Raw genomic sequence first — 25,049 nt, 5'->3', positions numbered from 1 at the left:
TTTGGTGACGTATATATGAGAAAATGAGACAACCTCTTATTCGCAACTTTGACTTTTACAGTGTTCTGCAATGATCTACCGTCTACAGTACGTCCTGTAAGTCGGTTAACGACGTTTCCTTTCCTTTTTATTATTTTATGGTTTCCAGTAGCGCAGAGTGCTCGGCAACGTGACGGTAGTGTCTTTCTGGTTCTGTGTACGTTTCGTCGTGTTTTCGACGTTCGTTGAACCGAATGGAATGGAATTAATGGAAACCCCGTTAAGAGTTTAGACGGTGCCTTCGCTTAGGTGGGTTTTTATTTTTTCCATTTTTATTCCGGGTGGGGCTAAGGAAATAAATGCGGGTGTTAAAAGTCTGATTTTTTTTCAGACCATGTAGATTATTAAGTATTTGTTTGAAAACATAAACGGGGATTTAAATAAGGCGAATTTCGACGATTAAAATGTCTAAGAATAAACTTAACCTCACTTTACCTCCGGGTTTACTCGATCAAAATCAAACTGTTACACCTACAAACGTTGCTTTTCCAGAAGCATCAATAGCGTAAGTTAAATTAAATAACTAAAATTATTACTAATTAAATAAATAATTGAATATTACTTTTTAGGCCTAATAATTTAGTGGGTGGAAATAGTATTGATAACTTAACAGCGCGTTTAGAAGAATTAGATATGGATGATGTGCAAAAAAAGCGTATAGAAGAGTTTCTTTGTCAAAAAGAGAAAATTGATGGCGAGTTGAGCGATGATGATTTTGAAAAATTGGGGGAGCTTGGTTCTGGAAATGGAGGTGTTGTGATGAAAGTTCGCCATAAAGTCTTAGGGCTCATAATGGCGAAAAAATTAATTCACTTAGAAGTGAAACCAGCAATAAAAAAGCAAATTCAGCGCGAATTGAAAGTTTTGCATGATTGTAATTTTGCGCATATCGTCGGTTTTTATGGCGCGTTTTATAGCGATGGGGAAATTAGTATTTGTATGGAATATATGGATGCGGGGTCTTTGGATTTAATATTGAAGAAAGCTTCTAGAATTCCAGAGAATATTCTTGGTAAAATCACTTTGGCAGTTTTGAAGGGGTTGAGTTATTTGAGAGAGAAACATTCGATTATGCACCGAGATGTTAAGCCCAGTAATATTCTAATTAATAGTAGTGGTGAAATCAAAATATGCGATTTTGGCGTTTCTGGGCAGTTAATTGATTCAATGGCTAATTCTTTTGTTGGTACAAGAAGTTACATGTCTGTAAGGAGAAAAATGTTTTTTTAAGATGAATTTTTTAATAAATTTTTTTTTAAACAGCCAGAACGTTTACAAGGCACTCATTATTCCGTACAAAGTGATATATGGTCCTTAGGTTTATCACTGGTTGAGATGGCGATAGGAATGTATCCGATTCCCCCACCGGATGCGAGAACTTTGGCTTCGATATTTGGACCAAAAGCGGATGGGGAATCACCCGGGCATACAAACGGACCCAGACCAATGGCTATTTTTGAACTCTTAGATTACATAGTGAATGAGCCTCCACCCAAATTACCATCAGGAATTTTCAGTGATGAATTTAAAGATTTTGTTGATAAATGTCTTAAGAAAAATCCAGAAGAACGTGCCGATTTAAAAAGCCTTATGGTAATAATAATATTTATTATCCATGTCCACTGAACATTTCTATGTAACATATGTGAATTTGAAAATTTTCGGCTCCATGATTTCTTTTTATCGCAAGTTAATTGGTAAAAGTACCCGATTTTTGAGGGTGTCGGCAATTTTGTTCATTTTGCGAATTTTGATATTCCATATAGTTTCGCAAAAAATCGCTGTTTAAGCGAAGCTTAGCATACAAGTAGTACCAGAGATGTAGTGAGATGAGATTAGATGTAAATTTATATTTACAAAACAACATCCTCAAAATACAGTCTTTAATACACAACCAGTTTTCCTCAAATGCGAAACCCCTGCAGACTTGTTTCAAAAACTGCAATAACTGGTGTGAACTCTGCAATGATATTGCAATAATTAAATGTGCTGTACTAATTTTAAAGTATAAATCAAACCGGTAGCGTCGTTCATCCTGGGTAGCGCTAACAATAAGAAAGGTTTGATTGTTACATGCATCACTACTTGTAGGCTACTTGTGGTAGTTTTTGATATAAATATTAAATAATTATTCGTGAGACGATCTTTTTTATAAAAAGAAACTGTTTTTTTTCATACTAATATTTCGATCGTTTTTTTCGATCTTCATCAGAGTATAACTAAAATACAAAAGCAACTAAAAATAACAATCTTACAATAAAAGTTAATTACTTACAAATTATATTATTATTTATTATTAATTTTGTTATTATTAATTATAATTAATTATTAGTTGCTTTTGTATTTTAGTTATTAAGTTATTTTATTATTAATATTATTATCAATTGCGATCGATTAATTTCTTTTATTTATTGTTTTTGATATTAACCTTTTTTCTAGAAATCCACCTTAAAATTATCCTCATTTCTTACAATTTTTAAAATTTTTAACAAGGGGGTACACTTTAAAAAAATGCGCCCGCCATTTTGTGTCCTCCATTTTGAATTTTCGAAAACGGACATCAAATTCGTCATGATTTCGCAACAATCGCAAAAATAACGTGTAAAATAATCGAGCTTATCTCCACACTCATGCATTTCTGAAGTGATACCCTACATTGCCACATTATTGCGATATTTGAATAAAAATGAAATTAATAAGAAAGCTGATAAGATATGTTAACTTATTTGGATCCAAGATACAAAATGAACTTTTTTGACGCTGATTTAACTAACGAAGCAACTCTAAAAAGAGGATACTTTAATTAATAATTAGCGATTTCAAATATCGTTACCGTAATATCGTTAGTTATCGAAAATTTTATATGAAAGAAAAATAAAAAACTTCTTACTTGCTAGAATTTTAATTTATACGGTACAAGTTTCGAGCCATTAAGCTCATCCTCAGCCGAATTGTCAAAATCACTATTAAAACATTTGCAAAATCCTTAAAATACATGAATAATGTTTACTATTTATAATTAAAAATAAACGACATATCAAAAAAAATTGTAACATGGAAAATTTTACCAAAACTTCAAATATTGTTTTCTCAAAAACTAAAAGTTATTTTTCAAAACGAGTTGGTTCATTGGAAAGAGGACACTTTTATTAACACTTTGGAAAATTTTCAAATTCATATTCCAAGAAATGGATTTTATACGAATTTTTAAAACTTAATCGGCGAAAATTGCAAAATTCGAAAAAATTTTCGATCATTTCAAAGATTTATTTATCAAGCACTAAAAGTGATTTTTCAAAACGGCTTTTTGCATTAAAAAGAGGATACTTTAATTAATAATTGGTGATATTTCTAAAAGAATCTTTCAAGAAATTAAATTTATAACGAATTTTGAAAGTTATCGTGAAAATTGCAATTATCAAAACTTCAAATATTGTTTTCTCAAAAACTGAAAGTTATTTTTCAAAACGGGTTGGTTCATTGGAAAGAGGACACTTTTATTAACACTTTGGAAATTTTCAAACTCATATTCCAAGAAATGGATTTTATACGAATTTTTAAAACTTAATCGGCGAAAATTGCAAATTTCGAAAAAATTTTCGATCATTTCAAAGATTTATTTCTCAAGCACTAAAAGTGATTTTTCAAAACGGCTTTTTGCATTAAAAAGAGGATACTTTAATTAATAATTGGTGATATTTCTAAAAGAATCCTTCAAGAAATTAATTTTGTAACGAATTTTGAAAGTTATCGATGAAAATTGCAATTATCAAAACTTCAAATATTGTTTTCTCAAAAACTGAAAGTTATTTTTCAAAACGGGTTGGTTCATTGGAAAGAGGACACTTTTATTAACACTTTGGAAAATTTTCAAATTCATATTCCATGAAATGGATTTTATACGAATTTTTAAAACTTAATCGGCGAAAGTTGCAAAATTCGAAAAAATTGTCGATCATTTCAAAGATTTATTTCTCAAGCACTAAAAGTGATTTTTCAAAACGGCTTTTTGCATTAAAAAGAGGATACTTTAATTAATAATTGGTGATATTTCTAAAAAAAATCCTTCAAGAAATTAATTTTATAACGAATTTTGAAAGTTATCGATGAAAATTGCAATTATCAAAACTTCAAATATTGTTTTCTCAAAAACTGAAAGTTATTTTTCAAAACGGGTTGGTTCATTGCAAAGAGGACACTTTTATGAACACTTTGGAAAATTTTTAAATTCATATTCCAAGAAATGGATTTTATACGAATTTTTAAAACTTAATCGGCGAAAATTGCAAAATTCGAAAAAATTTTCGATCATTTCAAAGATTTATTTCTCAAGCACTAAAAGTGATTTTTCAAAACGGCTTTTTGCATTAAAAAGAGGATACTTTAATTAATAATTGGTGATATTTCTAAAAGAATCCTTCAAGAAATTAATTTTATAACGAATTTTGAAAGTTATCGATGAAAATTGCAATTATCAAAACTTCAAATATTGTTGTCTCAAAAACTGAAAGTTATTTTTCAAAACGGGTTGGTTTATTGGAAAGAGGACACTTTATTAACACTTTGGAAAATTTTCAAATTCATATTCCAAGAAATGGATTTTATACGAATTTTTAAAACTTAATCGGCGAAAATTGCATATTTCGAAAAAATTTTCGATCATTTCAAAGATTAATTTCTCAAGCACTAAAAGTGATTTTTCAAAACGGCTTTTTGCATTAAAAAGTGGATACTTTAATTAATATTTGGTGATATTTACACAAGGATCCTTCAAGAAATTAATTTTATAACGAATTTTGAAAGTTATCGTGAAAATTGCAATTATCAAAACTTCAAATATTGTTTTCTCAAAAACTGAAAGTTATTTTTCAAAACGGGTTGGTTCATTGGAAAGAGGACACTTTTATTAACACTTTGGAAAATTTTCAAATTCATATTCCAAGAAATGGATTTTATACGAATTTTTAAAACTTAATCGGCGAAAATTGCAAATTTCGAAAAAATTTTCGATCATTTCAAAGATTTATTTCTCAAGCACTAAAAGTGATTTTTCAAAACGGCTTTTTGCATTAAAAAGAGGATACTTTAATTAATAATTGGTGATATTTCTAAAAGAATCCTTCAAGAAATTAATTTTATAACGAATTTTGAAAGTTATCGTGAAAATTGCAATTATCAAAACTTCAAATATTGTTTTCTCAAAAACTGAAAGTTATTTTTCAAAACGGGTTGGTTCATTGGAAAGAGGACAATTTATTAACACTTTGGAAAATTTTTAAATTCATATTCCAAGAAATGGATTTTATACGAATTTTTAAAACTTAATCGGCGAAAATTGCATATTTCGAAAAAATTTTCGATCATTTCAAAGATTAATTTCTCAAGCACTAAAAGTGATTTTTCAAAACGGCTTTTTGCATTAAAAAGAGGATACTTTAATTAATAATTGGTGATATTTCTAAAAGAATCCTTCAAGAAATGAATTTTATAACGAATTTTGAAAATTATCGCAACATCAAAAATTTTATCAAAACTTCAAATATTGTTTTCTCAAAAACTGAAAGATATTTTTCAAAACGTGTTGGTTCATTGGAAAGAGGACACTTTTATTAACACTTTGGAAAATTTTGAAATTCATATTCCAAGAAATGGATTTTATACGAATTTTTAAAACTTAATCGGCGAAAATTGTAAAATTCGAAAAAATTGTCGAAAGTGGTTTTCCAAAACGGCTTTTTGCATTAAAAAGAGGATACTTTAATTAATAATCGAAAGTGATAACAGCGACAGTTAGCGACAAACCTGATATACAGTAGGTCACTTATGTATTTGTACACCTAATATTTTCAATAGAAATTGCAAAGGAGGTAAACAAAGTCAAATTTTAAACTATATTTTATTTACACAAATGAAAACAATAACAGAACTCTTAATAACATTTAAAAGAAAATAAACAGTTTATGAATTTTTAAAGATAATGAAATTTTTGACATCACAAAAGTATTTGTACACATTACCAAATTAAATCAGATGCCTCTTAAACCAACTATCTAATACTTGGTATGCATTCCGTTAGCATTTATAACGGCTTGTAATCGTTTTGGCATGGACATTACCAATTTGGCTGTTATTTCTTGGGAAATTTTCTTCCATTCTGACTTCAGGTGTGTTTTTAAATCATTTCGGTTATGTATTTGAAGTTTTCTAATATTAATGTTTAAAATATGCCACAAATTTTCAATTGGGTTAAGGTCTAGACTTTGAGGTGGGTGTGGAAGCGTTTTAAGCCCTGTATATAAAAACCATTCCTTAAGGATCCTTGCTGTATGCTTAGGGTCGTTGTCTTGCTGGAACATAAAGCTGTCCTCTAGACCCATTTTACGTGCACTACTCAATACATTATCTTGCAAAATCTTAAGGTAGGTTTTAGCATCCATAATGTTATCAATAAAGTGTAAATTTCCCACTCCATTGTACAACATGCAACCCCAAACGAGAACGTGCCCTCCCCCATGCTTTACCGTTGGAATTAAATTTTTCGTTTGAAGATCTGTGTTTGCTTTTCGCCAAATCATTTGTCGGTCGTCAGATGAAAATAAGTTATATTTTGACTCGTCGCTAAAAATTATATTCTTCCAAAACTCTAGAGGTTTATTCACATATTCATTTGCAAACTGTAGTCGCTTAAGTCGATTTCGCTCACTTATGAACGGCTTTTTACGTGCTACTCTTCCATGGTAGCCGGCTTTACGGAGAACTCTTCTTACGGTTTCTGGATGAACCTCTCTGCGATATGTACAGCCAAATTTTGAGCGCTAGTTTTGGGATTATCTTGGACTTCTTTCAGAATAGCCCGTTGTTCACGATCGCTTAGTATTCTCGGTCGTCCAGAGCGATGCATGTTTTCTACACTTTTGCTGGTGTTAAACTTGGTATTTATATAGCGAACAGTAGAGTGTGGCCGTTTAATAATTTTAGCAATTTCTCGCAAACTTTTCTTCTCTTTAAACAAGCCTATAATTTGTACTTTCTCCGAAATAGACAATTCTTTAGTTTTCGGAATTTTGACTCAAACACTGATACGATACGATAGGTTATTTATTAGCACGCGTCTGTAGACAAGTTATCTTAACAACAACTGATGTACAACTAACGCTTCGGTCTCTGTGCGTGTCTAGACTTGTCCGAAATACTAGTGTACAAATACTTTTGTGACATCGTATTTCAGATTTTACTCAATATTCCATTCGGAAAATACTTATTAATTATTTCAAATGTATACTATTTCTCAGAACATATATCCGATTAGAGAAAATGTAAAAAAAATAATGCTTCATATGCTGTTTAGCTTTTTTTTTTAGTAAATTGGTCCTGTGCAAATACTTAAGTGACCCACTGTAAATAAAGTTGTATTCAATGAAAAAAGTCCTATTGGGGTTGAACTTGCTTATTATCTGCAGTGTCCAACGCCTAAAAGAGTTATTATTAAAATTTCTTTTTATCAGGTTTTGATGTACATATATTTTAGCTGTATTCTATAAAAATTATTTCAAAATTTTTCCAACGACAAAGGAGCTTCTTAGGACGCTGTCCTTGTTTCAAGCGTACTAGTTATCTAAAATAAATAAATATAGATATACAGCGTGTCTGTAAAGTAGCGGATATAGGCGATGAAATCATAAACAGTTTATGGAAAAATCCCTGAAACGGGTCTAAAGATTTAAATTTTTTGGTGTAGGTATCAAATTCTTTCCGCCATTTTGAATCGAGTTATGTCATCGATATTTTTTTCAAATGGCAATCCCCCATTTCTATTACGGAATATGAAAGAGGATTTTTTTCTGAATCTAGTGCATTCAATATTAATAAAAATATTGGTTACATAAGAAAATTTTCGAGAAAAATTATTTTTAAGTTTGATTACTTCAAATTTGTCTAAATGATAAAAATAGTAGTACAATTTCCTAAGTGGCAAAAACTGATTTAGTAAGTAGCTGACCTCTTAATACAACATATCGTGGTTGCAGGGCCACGTCCAATAAGTGTTGCAACGCGACGTAAAGTAAGGATGTGAATCCACGTTTTTTCCAGGTTTCGCCTCCAGATACTGTTCATTGTTGATCATTATGAATGTCATTACTTCTCATAGCATCTCTCTCTTCTTTGACGGCATTTATAGACAATAAATCAAAGACAGGGTATCAGGTATTTTTATTTTTATTCAGGGTATTTTGGTAGCAGTTCTAATTAGGGATGGAATGAAAGTTCGGCCGAATCAGTATCAATGATTGCGGCTGATCTGATAATGAATGGTTGTAAAAGTTATTAATTATATTTTATTGAAAAAAATATGCAAATGTAAAAATAGAACTTGATTAATACATATATTATATATTCTATATATTATATATATATTTTTTCTGCCTTGATTGGAATTAATCTAGATGTTGTGTACAAATATATTTGAGCTATTTTGCTTAATTCGGGATACTGTATGGTCTTTGCTCCAAATAATAGGATCATACTATAGGTAAAAAAAATTATCTTCACTTTTTGTGGCAGTATTTTTTCATTGGCTTGGTGTAATGATGAACCAACAGTACCAACAATATCATTATAACATTGCCATAAAGACTTAATTTCATATGTAGATAATTTCTTCTTCTTTAGTTTATTACTCTACTTCTTTAATTATATAGTTCTAAAGTTTATACCAAGGATCAAGTAATGTGCCTGCACCAGAATGTTGTCTGATTAAGTGCAGTATTATTTGCTGATAAATATGGTTGGTGTATTTTGTACAACTTTTCTTTGTGTCATGTTCAAATCATGCTGAATAGATTTTGATTTATCACATGCTAAAGAAGAGTGTGAAGCAATGTGTAACAATTCTTCTAGCGCAAGCTATCTACCCAGACCTTTATGTATAAATAAAGCAACTTTCGCTATCTATTCTAGCATCCATAATATATATGCAGCTATTAATCATGTTGATACCATATTATTATTACATAATATTATAGTAATTTGATTAATTTGTATGTTCCATAATCTCTATATTTTTTTTGTAGAGCAATTTAAGCGAATTACAAATTAAAAAGAAACAGAAATAAGTCTGAAAAGGTGCGCGTTCCAGACTGGACGTCGCGTCTTTATTCCTTTATGTAGGTAAAATAAAGGAGCGTATAAATATTTTTCGCATTGGGTTTTATTATTTGGGTTTTTTTTGTAGTTTCCGTTTCGTTTACTTTTCTCATTTAATTCACGATAAAAAAAAAACATGGAGTCGAAAATTTTCAAATCCACAATTTTTTTTTGTTGCTTTTATTGGTTAACATTTTTTTTTTTAATTTAGAATCATGCATGGATAAGAAGAGCAGAGCAAGAAGATGTTGATATAGCTGGTTGGGTTTGTAAGACCATGGAACTTCAGCCAAACACCAGCAATAAAGTGTGAAAAAAATGTTTGATTAAGACATGATGGTGTAATTTCGCGCACGGCTGTGAATGATTTTTCCAAACAAGTATACAGGGTGATTGGTAATTAATTTTTCTATTATTTACAATAATCCTGTATATATTACCGGTGAATTCAAAACAAGAATTTTTTTTATATAATCACATCACTTCGTTACAGAACTTACGTTCTCTTCATTACAGAAATTAGATTGAAAATAAAATAATTATTAATAATAACCTTTAGATTTAAAAGAAAAATAAGTGAAATTATTAACTAAAAATTGTAATCTAGACGAGTTAAAACCATTTACTCACAAGGGTTATCCAAAAAAAATTCTCTTTAAATATTCGTCATTGTGTGGTTGGTAGACCGTTTACATAGTCTGTGTTTAGATATATTATCTTTTTTATGTTTTTTAATAATAACATTGAAATCGTATATTAATAGTTTTATAATTATCTAATTAATTCTAAATTTTAATGATTCAAATTGAACTATTACTATGGTATTTTAAAAATCAATAATAAATCACTTTTTATAGAAGCAACATTGTTTTTTAATCGACTTTCTCTTCATTTTTTCTCTTAAAAGTTTGTTTTTATTAAAATCAAAGTACAAAATTAAATTAATAATAATAATTTACTTACTTGGTAACAAATATGTATGCTAAATTGTGTGTTTTTTATGATTTTATAAATAAGAGTATTTTTAAATACACATTTACATGCCTCTATGTCAGCCTAACATACAAAATTCATTTTACTTATTTCACAAATTATTTACGCTGATTATCTGATTTATCCATCCTATAAAAGCTGACACTTTTACGTAAACACCCGGCACGTTTTCTCTGCCACAACCAAAACCCCACGATACCAAACCAGCCAATTCATAAAATCCATCATCTTGGCATACTAATGGACCACCTCCATCACCCTATTTATAAAAAATGTAAACAGTTTAATAACAACTAAAATACTATAAGAACTATAAGATAATATATCGACTGTATTTTTAAGAATCTTTAAATATATTATATAAAAACTAATATATTATTGAAATTTCCAGGAAAAAATTATTAAAGAAAATATTGTCAAATTTAAAAATCAAGAATAATAGGAAATTTCAAAAAAATCACACCGACTGTATTTTTAAGAATAATGATATGATATGTATGTTAAATGGAAGCTTAAAGATTGTAGTTTATGATATAATATAAAAATTATAGGATGATATTATTAAAATTACCAGGAAAAAATTATTAAAGAAGAAATTGTTAAATTTTTAAAGCAAAAATGTGAAATTTTCAAAAAATCACATCATCTGTATTTTTAAGAATCTTTATGTGATATGTATGTTAAATTGAAGCTTAAAGATTCTAGTTTATGGTATGATATAAAAACTATAATATAATATTATTGAAATTTCCGGGAAAAAATTATTAAAGAAAATATTGTCAAATTTAAAAATCAAGAATAATAGGAAATTTCAAAAAATCACATCGACTGTATTTTTAAGAATAATCATAAGACATGTGTGTTAAATTGAAGCTTAAAGACTCTAGTTTATGGTATGATATAAAAACTATAATATAATATTATTGGAATTTCCAGGAAAAAATTGTTAAAGGAATTGTCAAATTTTTAAATCAAAAAGCGAAATTTTCAAGAAATCATATCGACTGTATTTTTAAGAAGGTTTAGATGATGTGTATGTTAAAGTGAAGCTTAAAGATTCTAGTTTATGATATGATATAAAAGATGTAAGATAATATTATTGAAATTTCCAGGAAAAAATAATTAAAGAAGAAATTGTTAAATTTTTGATTCAAAAATAATGCGAAATTTTCAAAAAATCATATCATCTGTATTTTTAGGAATCTTTATGTGATATATATGTTAAATTGAAGCTTAAAGATTCTAGTTTACAGTCTAATATAAAAACTACAAAAAAAATTGTTACATTTAAAAATCAAGAATAATAGGAAATTTCAAAAAATCACATCGACTGTATTTTTAAGAATAATGATATGACATGTATGTTAAATTGAAGCTTAAAGATTCTAGTTTATGATATGATATAAAAACTATAAGATAATATTATTGAAATTCCCAGGAAAAAATTATTAAAGGAATTGTCAAATTTTTAAATCAAAAAGCAAAATTTTCAAGAAATCATATCGACTGTATTTTTAAGAGTCTTTAGATGATATGTATGTCAAAGTGAAGCTTAAAGATTCTAGTTTATGATATGATATACAAGATGTAAGATAATATTATTGAAATTTCCAGGAAAAAATAATTAAAGAAGAAATTGTAAAATTTTTGTATCAAAAATAATGCGAAATTTTCAAAAAATCATGTCATCTGTATTTTTAAGAATCTTTATGTGATATATATGTTAAATTGAAGCTTAAAGATTCTAGTTTACGGTCTGGTATAAAAACTACAAGAAAATATTGTTAAATTTAAAAATCAAGAATAATAGGAAATTTCCAAAAATCACATCGACTGTATTTTTAAGAATAATGATATGACATGTATGTTAAATGGAAGCTTAAAGATTCTAGTTTATGATATGATATAAAAGATGTAGATAGTATTATTGAAATTTCCAGGAAAAAATAATTAAAGAAGAAATTGTTAAATTTTTGAATCAAAAATAATGCGAAATTTTCAAAAAATCATATCATCTGTATTTTTAGGAATCTTTATGTGATATATATGTTAAATTGAAGCTTAAAGATTCTAGTTTACGGTCTGATATAAAAACTATAATATAATATTATTGAAATTTCAAGGAAAAAATTATTAAAGAAAATATTGTCAAATTTAAAAATCAAGAATAATAGGAAATTTCAAAAAATCACATCGGCTGTATTTTTAAGAATAATGACATGACATGTATGTTAAATGGAAGCTTAAAAATTCTAGTTTATGATATGATATAAAAACTATAAGATAATATTATTGAAATTCCCCGGAAAAAATTATTAAAGGAATTGTCAAATTTTTAAACCAAAAAGCGAAATTTTCAAGAAGTCAGATCGACTGTATTTTTAAGAAGCTTTAGATGATGTGTATGTTAAAGTGAAGCTTAAAGATCTAGTTTATGATATGATATAAAAGATGTAGATAGTGTTATTGAAATTTCCAGGAAAAAATAATTAAAGAAGAAATTGTAAAATTTTTGTATCAAAAATAATGCGAAATTTTCAAAAAATCATATCATCTGTATTTTTAGGAATCTTTATGTGATATATATGTTAAATTGAAGCTTAAAGATTCTAGTTTACGGTCTGATATAAAAACTATAATATAATATTATTGAAATTTCAAGGAAAAAATTATTAAAGAAAATATTGTCAAATTTAAAAATCAAGAATAATAGGAAATTTCAAAAAATCACATCGGCTGTATTTTTAAGAATAATGACATGACATGTATGTTAAATGGAAGCTTAAAAATTCTAGTTTATGATATGATATAAAAACTATAAGATAATATTATTGAAATTCCCAGGAAAAAATTATTAAAGGAATTGTCAAATTTTTAAACCAAAAAGCGAAATTTTCAAGAAGTCAGATCGACTGTATTTTTAAGAAGCTTTAGATGATGTGTATGTTAAAGTGAAGCTTAAAGATCTAGTTTATGATATGATATAAAAGATGTAGATAGTATTATTGAAATTTCCAGGAAAAAATAATTAAAGAAGAAATTGTTAAATTTTTGATTCAAAAATAATGCGAAATTTTCAAAAAATCATATCATCTGTATTTTTAGGAATCTTTATGTGATATATATGTTAAATTGAAGCTTAAAGATTCTAGTTTACAGTCTAATATAAAAACTACAAAAAAAAATTGTTAAATTTAAAAATCAAGAATAATAGGAAATTTCAAAAAATCACATCGACTGTATTTTTAAGAATAATGATATGACATGTATGTTAAATTGAAGCTTAAAGATTCTAGTTTATGATATGATATAAAAACTATAAGATAATATTATTGAAATTCCCAGGAAAAAATTATTAAAGGAATTGTCAAATTTTTAAATCAAAAAGCAAAATTTTCAAGAAATCATATCGACTGTATTTTTAAGAGTCTTTAGATGATATGTATGTCAAAGTGAAGCTTAAAGATTCTAGTTTATGATATGATATAAAAGATGTAAGATAATATTATTGAAATTTCCAGGAAAAAATAATTAAAGAAGAAATTGTTAAATTTTTGAATCAAAAATAATGCGAATTTTTCAAAAAAATCATATCATCTGTATTTTTAGGAATCTTTATGTGATATATATGTTAAATTGAAGCTTAAAGATTCTAGTTTACGGTCTGATATAAAAACTACAAGAAAATATTGTTAAATTTAAAAATCAAGAACAATAGGAAATTTCAAAAAATCACATCGACTGTATTTTTAAGAATAATGATATGACACGTATGTTAAATGGAAGCTTAAAGATTCTAGTTTATGATATGATATAAAAGATGTAGATAGTATTATTGAAATTTCCAGGAAAAAATAATTAAAGAAGAAATTGTAAAATTTTTGAATCAAAAATAATGCGAAATTTTCAAAAAATCATATCATCTATATTTTTAGGAATCTTTATGTGATATATATGTTAAATTGAAGCTTAAAGATTCTAGTTTACGGTCTGATATAAAAACTATAATATAATATTATTGAAATTTCCCGGAAAAAATTATTAAAGAAAATATTGTCAAATTTAAAAATCAAGAATAATAGGAAATTTCAAAAAATCACATCGACTGTATTTTTAAGAATAATGATATGACATGTATGTTAAATTGAAGCTTAAAGACTCTAGTTTATGGTATGATATAAAAACTATAATATAATATTATTGAAATTTCCAGGAAAAAATTATTAAAGGAATTGTCAAATTTTTAAACCAAAAAGCGAAATTTTCAAGAAATCACATCGACTGTATTTTTAAGAATAATGATATGACATGTATGTTAAATTGAAGCTTAAAGACTCTAGTTTATGGTATGATATAAAAACTATAATATAATGTTATTGGAATTTCCAGGAAAAAAATTATTAAAGAAGAAATTGTTAAGTTTTTAAATCAAAAATAAAGCAAAATTTTCAAAAAACCATATCATCTGTATTTTTAAGAATCTTTATCTGATATATATGTTAAATTATAGCTTGAAGATTCTAGTTTATGATATGATATAAAAACTATAATGTAATATTATTGAAATTTCCAGGAAAAAATTATTAAAGGAATTATCAAATTTTTAAATATAAAAAAAGCGAAATTTAAAAAAAATTATATTTGTATTTTTAAGAATGAATGTACCTATCTTAAATTGTAGTTTGAAGATTCTAGTTTATGATATGTTATAAAAACTATAAGATAATATTATTGAAATTTCCAGGAAAAAATTATTAAAGTAGAAATTGTCAAATTTTTAAATCAAAAATAAAACGAAATTTTAAAAAAATCATATCATCTGTATTTTTAAGAATGATATGTATCTTAAATTGTAGCTTGAAGATTCTAGTTTATGATATGTTATAAAAATTATAATATAATATTATTGAAATTTCCAGGAATAAATTATTAAAGAAGAAATTGTTAAATGTATAAGTCAAAGATGACGCAAATTTTTCAAAAAATCATATCGACCATGTTTTTAGGAATTATGATATGATATGTATGTTAAATTGTAGCTTAATGACACTAGTTTATGATATGACGTAGAAATTATAAGATAATATTATTGAAATTTCCATAAAAAAATGATTAAAGAAATCAATCGATCAACTTGACACAAATAGAGTTTATAAGATAGATCATATATTCGTAGAAATGGCGCGGGATTAAGGGGAATTTTTTAGTTTAACACGTTGGCTACCAAAGCCATGGGAAAGTTTGTGATGCATAGGTAGCCAACGTGTTAAGTGCTTATTTATATCTTGGCACACTTTTAGATAGATATCTATTAATGATGAAATTAAAGAACTAACCTGACAAGCATCGTTACCTTCTTCACCACCAGCACAAAAACTACTCGCGGGAAGTATAAATATCTTTTCAGTCACCGCATTTACTTTCCTTATACATTCAGTATCGCTTACAATCGGAATTTCAGCTTCTCGAACTTTTAAAGGAATCGGTCCCGCTATAAAACAAAGAATAAAAAAAAACCCTATTACTTATTTATCTAAAACCTTCTCCCATGTATCCATATCCAGTTACAGTGCATCTTTTGCCTGCTTTATGACTCACTCCCCGCGCAGGTAAACAAACCAAACAAACGCCTTCTTTTAACTCTGCTTGGCCGTGAAGTTTCAAAAGTGCGATGTCGTTATCCAAAGTTTGGCTGTTATGGTTGTGATGAATGTATGTCGTCGCTACTCTCAGCGTTTGAGCGCCGGAGCTACCATATTTTCGGGTTAAATCGTGATCACCCACCCTTACATAAATTGCATCTCCCGAACGAACAATACTATAAATAAATAAATAAATCATAAATAAATTGCGTTTAGGTTAATTAAAATTAATTTACTTAGTAACGCAATGAGCGGCTGTTAAAACCCATTGCGTGCCGATTAAAGCAGCACCGCAAAGATATTGATTAAGTGAATTGATAAGTGCTACTTGCCAACACCATTCACCAGGTTGACCATCTTCACCTCCAACCACTCTAGCTACTCTTGAATTTCCTTTAACGCCGCAAACGTATTTACTATAAACGGCTGGTTTTTGAGGAATTGGTGGTGGCGTTTTTGTAATTATTTCTAAAAATAATTAAATAATTTAATTAAATAATAAGTAAGAAGTAAGGAGAAGAAGGAAAAGGAGACTGATTATATGAAAATGATATTAGGTACTTTAATTAATTATCGTTAAGTATGCAACCAATATCACAGTATAGGTATTGCAATACGCGATTTGCGATATTGGTTGCATACTTGCAATACTGACGTCGGGTATGAAAATTAATTAACACAGAGTACTTCATGGGATTGTTGGGAGGGGTGGGAGAGGGAGAGCGACGGGTGCAAGGAGGAGAAGAGATCCAGAATGAGGCGGAGACTCCACGATATGCGGTAAATAGAGGGGACAGACCGACTTGGAGAAGAGGAAGTTAGGAGTCCATAATAGACCTGACAATTTGTAGGAGCACACAAATTAATGCTTTTGAGGAATGGCGAGCGGAGGAAAACCTCAAAGCATATATTTCAGCGTCAGACTGCATCACAAGAGAGAACCCAGTAGAACAAACAGCGAGGGCAGATGGAAAAGAAAGCAGGAATTCGTCAAAAAATTCGAAGAAACTCTTCATAAAGAATGACCCCAGAAACACTAACAGAGGCAACGACAAAAGCATGCAACGTGGCCTATGGAAAAAGAAAAAAGACCAGGAAGGTTGAAGTGAATAAGTGTAGACGAGTTGTAACAAGAGCCAGAGGGATGCCTCGAAGAAGATAAAATAGCTGAGGTAATAAAGGAAATCTTTCCTGAAGGGGAGGATAGTACGTGGAAGATCGAAAGGCTAGCAAAAATTGAGAGAGAAGTCACGGAAGGGGAAGTGAGAGAGACCGCTGAAGGTATCAAGAGCAAAAGAGCACTGGGTTCTGATGGCATAACACTGGAAGTGATGAAAGACGTCGTAAAGTTGGAAGCAAAAAAACTGGCAAAAATGTTTAACCAACTATTAAAAGAAAACAGATTTCCCAAGATATGGAAGGATGGAAAACTTGTGTTAATAAAAAAGGGTGATCCAAAAAAGAAAAAGTTTAGACCGCTGTGCTTACTAAATTGCTTCGGAAAGCTGTATGAGGGAATAATTAGACGAGAGTGCTGGAAGAATTGGAAGCAGGGGAGGACTCGCTACATATAAATATGGTTTCATACAGGGGAAATCCACAGAAATAGATATAAAAGAAGTCCTAAAGAGAGCAGAATATCTCTGTGAGATCAGTACTCGGTCCAACTCTGTGGAACATTTATTTCGACAAAGTTGTGATCGCAGGAAGGAAAAGACAATGTACAGTCGTGATCTTGGGAAATCCACACTCAAGGTCAAGCGCTGTTGTGAGATCCGACATGCCGCTGGCTAAACGAGCTGAGCCGAGCGCACACGAAGCTCTTGACTCGTGGGCGCTCGGCTCAGCCCTTTTAGCCAGCGGCATGTCGGATCTCACAACAGCGCTTGACCTTGAGTGTGCATTTCCCAAGATCACGACAGTACACATAATAGCGTATGCGGATGACCTAGCTTTGATCATTACAGGATGGAAAGATGACGAACTTCCGGAAGTCGCACACCTAAAGTTAGAGCACATAGCACACATGATGAAGGGTCTGGGTTTGGAAATGGCGCCGGAAAAAACCGAAGCGGTGCTACTAAAAAGCAGGAAGACAAAGACTGAATTAGAACTGAAAGGTGGAAATTGTAGTATAAGAACAAGACAAGCGATCAAGTACTTGGGGGTAATGTTAGGCAAGGACGTAAGATGGCGTGAACACATCAGATATATCGTACAAAAAGCCAAACTAGTAGTAAAAGCTAAACAATAAACTAGCGTGTAGAGGACCACGTCGAATGCAGCATTGTAAGTACTTGGGGATATGCCACCGATTGACCTATACATCAAGAAGAGATTGGACCAGAACGTAGGTGAGACCAGAGACTTCATTGAAAGAGAGTAGCAACGGAAATGGGAGAGTACGAGAGATGTGGCGAGATGGACAAAGAGATTGGTGCCAGTTTTTGATTTGTGTGGTTGAGGCGAGATTGGGGCGAGACGAACTATTACGTGAGCAAGTATAAGAGAGTCTCCGACGACCGATGTATATACTGCGATATGGATGACGATGTAGAACACACGTTCTTCCAGTGTAGTAGGTGGGAAGACCTTCGAATTGAAATGGAGAGGAAGGTGGGAAGAAGCTTGACTCCGGAAAACTGCGTGCGGACGATGACGGAAAGCGAAAGTAATTGGGCAGCAGTACAGAAATACATAAGAGAAGTTGTCAGCACAAAAGAGAAGGAGGAGAGAGGAGGGTGCATAACGCATTTTCCCCTCCCCAGCGCAAAAAATGGGTATGTAGTGAGGGAGGAGGTTAAGGTGGATGCAGTAAGGGTGGAGGCTGGGAGAAGAGCAGAGGAAATGATAGAAGCAAGACCGCATTGCAGGATCCTGGGAGAGTGCTGGGGGGAAATTAAGGAGAGGAGGCTGATCTATGGGCAAAGAGATAGGGAAGAATATTATAGAAGAGTGGGATCGAAAACAAAAGAGGTGAAATGTGGAAAGAACTGAGAGATAGGGACATACAGAGGCAGGAAAGAAGGTGTCAGATACGAGAAGGGAGATATAATGAAAGGTATGGGGAGATAGTGAAAGAGGAACTGCCAAAGTATTTGTTGATGGAGAGGGATGATCAAGGGAAATGTGCTGGAACACATCCTGAGAGGGTGTAGTGAGTTTTTCGTTTTCGAGTTATTTTGATTTTAAATTTCTTTTGGCATAATCTTTAAAACTCCATATCTCAACAAAAGTTCATCAAAAAAAGCTCTAAATTGGCACGATTACTCTTCAAATGTTGTCAAATAGATTGTTATTTGCTGTATCACAGTATCTTATACAGGATGGTCAAAAATTTAATTCCCGTTTTTCCGCATTCAATGGCGAGAAAGTCGAAAATTTTAAATGGAACGACCCATATTTTTTTAACCTACCAGAGAGAGAATTTAAATCTCTACAAATCATCCATAAACATGCCTCTACCTATTTATTGTAGTTTCCCTGATATTGGGAAATTTTTCAAAACATGCACGGAATGCCAGAAACTTTTTTTGACCAACCTGTATAAGATACTCTATAAGATATAACAAATGACAATCGATTTGGTATTATCTGAAGAGTAATCGTGCCAAGTTAGGCTTTGTTGAATGGTTATCAAAGCTACCATAAACGATCTTATGACGCAAATGAAACAATTATCCGCTTCGTTGTCTGAATTACGAGATGAACAGCGTGTAAAGGTGTCACCTCAAGAGAACACAATTGATGAAATAATTAATGAAATTAATGACCGTGAACGGATTACGTAAAATGTAATAATCTCAAATGTTACCGAGACTGAAGATAGCATACTCAAAGATGCGGTTCAGGCCATACTTAAGGATGTTGTTGGAAAATCCCCAAACATTGCGAAGGTCTATAGATTATAGCCGGCCTAGACTTGTTAAAGTGGTCATAAGATGTGTTAAGGGGCTGCGAAACTCTGTGAATTTTAAAAATGTTTATATTAATGGTGATCGAACTCCACGACAACAAGAGTTTAAGCGTAAAATGCGCACCGAGTTGAAGTCTCGTATTGAGAATGGTGAAAAGAACTTGCGCTTACAATTCCTTAACGGACATCCTCGAATTGTCAAAAGAAAAAACTAGAACAAGATATGTCCATTTCCGGTGGAACTGTAAAACACATATCCGTGAGGACCGTCGAGAATACGTAAGATCTTTGAAGCAAAAAATAAAGGAAGACCCAAAGAGTTTTTGGAGATTTGTTAATGAGACCAGAAACAGTGCTGTCTCACCAAATATTCCCAAACACGAAGGTGAAATTTTTTCTGATCTGCAGACTGTGATTAATTTGTTCGCCGATCATTTTGAGAGTATGTATCTTCCGGCCCCTGATGTCAGTCTTAACGGTGCCCAAGTTGCTGATGGATGAGATGGCGTTTCTTTCAGCATCTCAGAAGTAAGTCCTGATGAGATGGTGGCTTTTAAGAAATTTAAGGCAAAAACTACGGCTGGTCCAGATGGTATCCCCGCATATATAGTGAAAGACTGTGCGCCTTTATTATTTAATAATCAAAAATTCTGAATTCCCGAAAATCTGGAAATTGAGCAGAGTTTGCCGACTCCGATTATCAACCTATAGCCATCATAAATAATTTTTCCCAGCTTTTTGAGCAGCTTGTAACACGCAAAATCGAATTTTACACTAAGGCCCGTATATCTGACCAACAACATGGGTTTTGCAAAGGTAGATCCACAGCCACCAACCTACTCAGTTTCACTCAGTACGTATCGAATGTATTAGACTATCGAGAGCAAGTGGATGTGATATACTGACTTTTCTCCGGCTTTTGATTGCTTACATTATGATTTGTTGGCCGAAAAGCTAGTATCGTATGGATCCAATCTCAGACAATACGTCGAGTTAAGTGGTTTAAAGTCAAGACAGATTCATGAACATCTATATAATATATAGAATATAGAATATACGACGACCTGAAACTGTTTAGATCTATTAGTTGTGAGCAGCACCGTGAATCACTCTAGTTAGATTTAGATAAACTTTATTCATGATGTTCTGAGAACAAATTAGCTTTAAATACTCTTAAATGTCAGGTAATGACACACAGTCAAAAACGTAATATCATACTTTTCGATTATGTGCTTGGAATGGACCACTCTCAATAATAAAAGATCTTGGAGTGTGGTTTGATGGCACTTTATCCTTTAATGAACATATCGACAGAACATCCGTTGGTGCCGCTGGAATACGTTGGAGTTTACGAGTTTAAAAACAATAATAGATCTTTATTTATATGGAGTAAATTTGAAAGTACAGAGGAAGTTCATTAGGTTTATCCACTACCTCGATTCTGGGTGTGATCCACCTAGAGGAGAACTAAACTATATAAATCTGCTACAACGATATGGCCTCCGGAGCCTTGAGGACCGTATTAGACCGTAATACACTGTTAATTAATTATTATCGTACTCGACGTCATCATTGCAAGTATGCAACCAATATCGCAAATCGCGTATTACAATACCTATACTGTTATATTGGTTGCATACTTACAATGTGGGGCTAAATTCTCCAATAAACAAACTAATCCGTGTTCTTGATCGTTTGTTCTTGATTTTGGATTGTAATCCGTTGGGATAATAAAGATTATTATTATTATTATATTAGTAAACATAAAAAACTTCTTCTTACCAACTGTTGTAGATTCATTAACATTTTGCCAAATTGTAGCTTCTGTACTAGAAGAAAACGTTGAAGTTGTAGTAACAATTTTTTCTCCTTTTTGACCAGATGCGTCCCTAATAGCCGATTTTTGAGCGCAACACTGAGTCCCGGGGACGCGACATTTAAATATGTCGGTAATTTCGGCGTATCCTTAAAAACTCGAATTATTTCTTATATAATTTTTCGACTTAAACTTACTGAAACACGTAAAACTTAAATAAGTAAATATACACGATCCTGGACATTCCGGTCTCGGATCAACGGTTGTCGTCACTTTCGGCATCGGCGGTGTGGGTGCTGGCCTAGGGGTTGTTGAAACTTTCGTATTGTCACAACACACGTAATTTTTTTGGCACGATGTGCGTGGTACTATCGAAGCTGGTCGTTTACAAAACGCTGCTAAAACGTTTAAGAGGCACGTTCCTGGACATTTTGGATCGGTTACTTTTGGTATTAATGTGGTTGTTGGTGGTGTTGGTTTTTCTTGGTAATGATTTTCTTCAAGCTGTTAATGTGTTAGTTGAGTTAAGATTTTTTTTTTTAATTTTACTTACAAATGAAGTCATGCAACAACTTCCCTCGTCGGGACACTCAGCTGTTAAATCAACTTCGTCGCATAATAACGATAAAAAGGCGCTGACGCATTCCCCTTTGCATTGCTTTTTGGGTGGTTTTGGTTTAAATGATGGTTTTGGCAAGTGATTCGTGATGGGTTGTGTTTTGTATTTGTGAATTGGTTCGGTGGTTGTTGTTGTTATTTTGATGGTGGTTGTTGTGTCTTCAACGGGTATGCTGCTTGTTCTTGTTTTGTTTGGGACGATTACGTTTGGTGGAATTTGATTTTTGAGGGTGTCCAAAGAAACGCAACATTTCGCTTCTGAACTGCACAAATCTTCCGTTGTTATTATCGCTTCGCAATAATCTGCCATCGACTTTGTTACGCAAACTCCTTGTTTTTCTGTACATTTTTTTGCTGCAACAAATTTTTTTGTTTAAAACAAACATGTTTTTTAAATAACATACTAGTATCGTTATCGTCTTTAGGTCTTTGGGTCTTCGCTATAGACGTAGTTGGAGGTTTTTGTGTGGTCGTAGTGGTTGTTGTTGTTGTAAGAACGGAGGTGGGTCTTTCTGTGGTGGATGTTTTAGAGGTTGTCGAGATGGTCATGGTGGCGGTTTCCGTTGCGTTTACGGGTTGTTCGATGCAACATTTTGTTGAACCCGGACATTGCGTGTTTTCGATTACATCGTTGCATATTAATGTCGCGAAAGAGTGCACGCACACACCCGGACAGTCTTTGGAATTCGCTGTGCTTGTTAATTGTTCAAGAAGACCTAGAAAATAATTATTTATTACGTTTTGTAGCGAGAGTTGAAAAAAACTCATTTGACCCAAATAAGAATTTCAAATGAATTTGCTTAATAAAGTTATTGACTTAAAATTTGAAACGACGAAAGTTTGAAATCCATTTAGCTCCGTTTTTTCGTGTTAGTGTCACGCACGTGCCGCTACTCGTCCTTTTTTCCTTTTTTAATTGCTGAAGAGATGTGAAAAAGTGGAACTGGTCGAGAGGATTATAAATGTTTAAAATATCAAGAACATACCAGCGAGGAAGTTTCCCGGTAAAGAGTCGTCTTGGCCACGTGCCCTCGGAATATCGATGGCACATAACAGAACAGTAACGATTAGCCCTTTCGCGAGCATATCGTCTGGAATGTCCCACTAAAAGCACTGCGAAGACATCTGTAACGCCAACGAAGGTCCCACTATATTCATATGAATGAATATTGAGCGACCGTACAATATAGAAATGATCCTCCGGGTGTCCGCTATCATTTACCGTTGGCGTTTCAAGGTTCTCGATGGATAAGTCGACCAATGGTGATGCTTCTACAAGATACAGTTATTTAATGCAACACACGGTTCGGTCAACAGACCAAGCACAATCACAAACGTACACTATTTTCCTCCTTTTCTCACCTTTTTCAACTTAAATTTAACATAGACGAGTTAAAGGTTCTACAAGAACGTTTAAGGTGGACCTCAACGTTACGAATGAATCGAATCTTTAAACTTCGACTTTAAATTCGAGAAGTTTGCCGAACGACTAAAACGGTTTAGGAAAAAGTGAACCGGGCAACGGTTAAATCTTTACACCGTCCTAACCGTGAATATGGGAACGTTTGGTTGAACCAGCGTGTCCTGAATTAACTTAACCTATGGTCATTGACCTTCGATTTGTCTTGTCTTGGGTAGTAGAGGCCGCAAGACCTGGTAAAGAGCCACCTTTCAATGCGACTCGAATAAAATGTTGGAGCTAAATTGTTTCTTCATTACTAATTATAATTATAGCGATTTTTGTATCTAAAAATTATATATAATTAATTCGATTTTATAAATTGCGCGCAACCAACTTTACTGCTTCAAGATCGGCAAAGTAGAGTATCTGTCGTGTCTTGCTCCATCACCGGCTATGTGTTGCAATTTCCAGGAAAAAATTATTACACAAGAAATTACGAAAAATTTTCAAAAAATCATATCGACTATATTTTTAGGAATCTTGATATGATATGTATGTTAAATTGAAGTTTAAAAATTCTAATTTATGATATGATGTAAAAATTATATGATAATATTATTGAAATTTTCAGGCAAAAATTATTAAAGAAGAAATTGTTAAATTTATAAGTCAAAAATAGAGCAAAATTTAAAAAAAATCATATCGACTGTATTTTTAAGAATTTTTATATGATATGTATGTTAAATTGTACCTTGAAGATTCTAGTTTATGGTATGATGTAAAAATAATAAGGTAATATTATTGAAATTCCCAGGAAAAAATTATTAAAGAAGAAATTATCAAATTTTTGAATCAAACAATGCGAAATTTTCAAAATATCATACTATTTGTGTTTTTAAGAATCTTGATATGATATGTATGTTAAATTGTAACTTAATGATTCTAGTTTATGATATGATGTAAAAATTATAAGGTAATATTATTGAAATTCCCATGAAAAAATTATTAAAGAAGAAATTGTCAAATTTTTGAATCAAAAATAATGCAAAGTTTTAAAAAAATCATATCGACTGTATTTTTGTAGCTTAATGATTCTAGTTTATGATATGATGTAAAAATTATAAGATAATGTTATTGAAATTTCCAGGAAAATTTTATTAAAGACGAAATTGTCAAAAATTACGAAATATTTTCAAAAAATCATATCGACTATATTTTTAAGAATATTGATATGATATGCATGTTAAATTGTAGCTTAATGATTTTAGTTTATGATATTATGTAAAAACTACAACATAATATTATTGAAATTCCCAGGCAAAAATTATTAAAGAAGAAATTGTCAAATTTATAAATCAAGTATAGACCAAAATTTTCAAAACATCATATCGACTGTATTTTTAAGAATTTTTATGTGATATGTATGTTAAATTGTACCTTGAAGATTCTAGTTTCTGGTATGATATAAAAATTATAAGG

At 31.0% G+C, this 25,049-nt stretch overlaps 2 protein-coding genes across 5 annotated transcripts; one reads left to right on the top strand and one right to left on the bottom strand.

Moving 5' to 3' along the window:
* The first annotated feature begins 125 nt into the window (after positions 1-125).
* On the top strand, positions 126-10,046 carry LOC111419628 (mitogen-activated protein kinase kinase 1). The gene is made up of 5 exons (XM_023052460.2): positions 126-288; positions 371-544; positions 609-1,245; positions 1,303-1,632; positions 9,395-10,046. The coding sequence occupies exons 2-5, from the start codon at positions 444-446 to the stop codon at positions 9,494-9,496; spliced, it is 1,170 nt and encodes a 389-aa protein (XP_022908228.1). The 5' UTR covers positions 126-288; positions 371-443; the 3' UTR covers positions 9,497-10,046.
* Positions 10,047-10,119: 73 nt separating this feature from the next.
* Positions 10,120-23,803, bottom strand: LOC111419625 (trypsin-like serine protease domain-containing protein masquerade). 4 transcript variants are annotated; one of them, XM_023052456.2, is made up of 11 exons: positions 23,509-23,803; positions 23,352-23,440; positions 23,155-23,293; positions 22,573-22,884; positions 22,104-22,522; positions 21,748-22,054; positions 21,517-21,699; positions 16,055-16,286; positions 15,717-15,994; positions 15,513-15,667; positions 10,120-10,435 (listed from the first exon to the last, which is right to left on the bottom strand). In XM_023052456.2, exons 3-11 carry the CDS (start codon positions 23,252-23,254, stop codon positions 10,268-10,270), a joined length of 2,154 nt encoding a protein of 717 aa, XP_022908224.2. In that variant the 5' UTR covers positions 23,255-23,293; positions 23,352-23,440; positions 23,509-23,803; the 3' UTR covers positions 10,120-10,267. The 4 variants fall into 4 exon arrangements, with proteins under 4 accessions (XP_022908224.2, XP_071054852.1, XP_022908223.2 ...); XM_071198751.1 differs by having other exon boundaries at positions 23,155-23,316; positions 23,391-23,440; positions 23,531-23,803; XM_023052455.2 differs by having other exon boundaries at positions 23,352-23,803.
* Between the last annotated feature and the right edge of the window lie 1,246 nt (positions 23,804-25,049).

The sequence above is a fragment of the Onthophagus taurus genome, chromosome 8 (assembly GCF_036711975.1).
Source record: "Onthophagus taurus isolate NC chromosome 8, IU_Otau_3.0, whole genome shotgun sequence".
In the NCBI taxonomy this organism is placed as follows: Eukaryota; Metazoa; Arthropoda; class Insecta; order Coleoptera; family Scarabaeidae; genus Onthophagus; species Onthophagus taurus.
The sequence above is the reverse complement of the archived record's forward strand: the minus strand, read 5'-3'. Positions and strand labels throughout refer to the sequence as shown.

Bases quoted from the DNA above. Each gene is read 5' to 3' on its own strand.
- LOC111419628 (XM_023052460.2), top strand. From the start codon at position 444: ATGTCTAAGAATAAACTTAACCTCACTTTACCTCCGGGTTTACTCGAT. The intron at 545-608 runs GTAAGTTAAATT...ATTACTTTTTAG, and splicing joins TTTCCAGAAGCATCAATAGC to GCCTAATAATTTAGTGGGTG. The intron at 1,246-1,302 runs GTAAGGAGAAAA...TTTTTTAAACAG, and splicing joins GTACAAGAAGTTACATGTCT to CCAGAACGTTTACAAGGCAC.
- LOC111419625 (XM_023052455.2), bottom strand. From the start codon at position 23,254: ATGCTCGCGAAAGGGCTAATCGTTACTGTTCTGTTATGTGCCATCGAT. The intron at 21,700-21,747 runs GTAAGTTTAAGT...CGAGTTTTTAAG, and splicing joins TTTAAGTTTTACGTGTTTCA to GATACGCCGAAATTACCGAC. The intron at 10,436-15,512 runs GTTAGTTCTTTA...TTTTATAAATAG, and splicing joins AAGGTAACGATGCTTGTCAG to GGTGATGGAGGTGGTCCATT.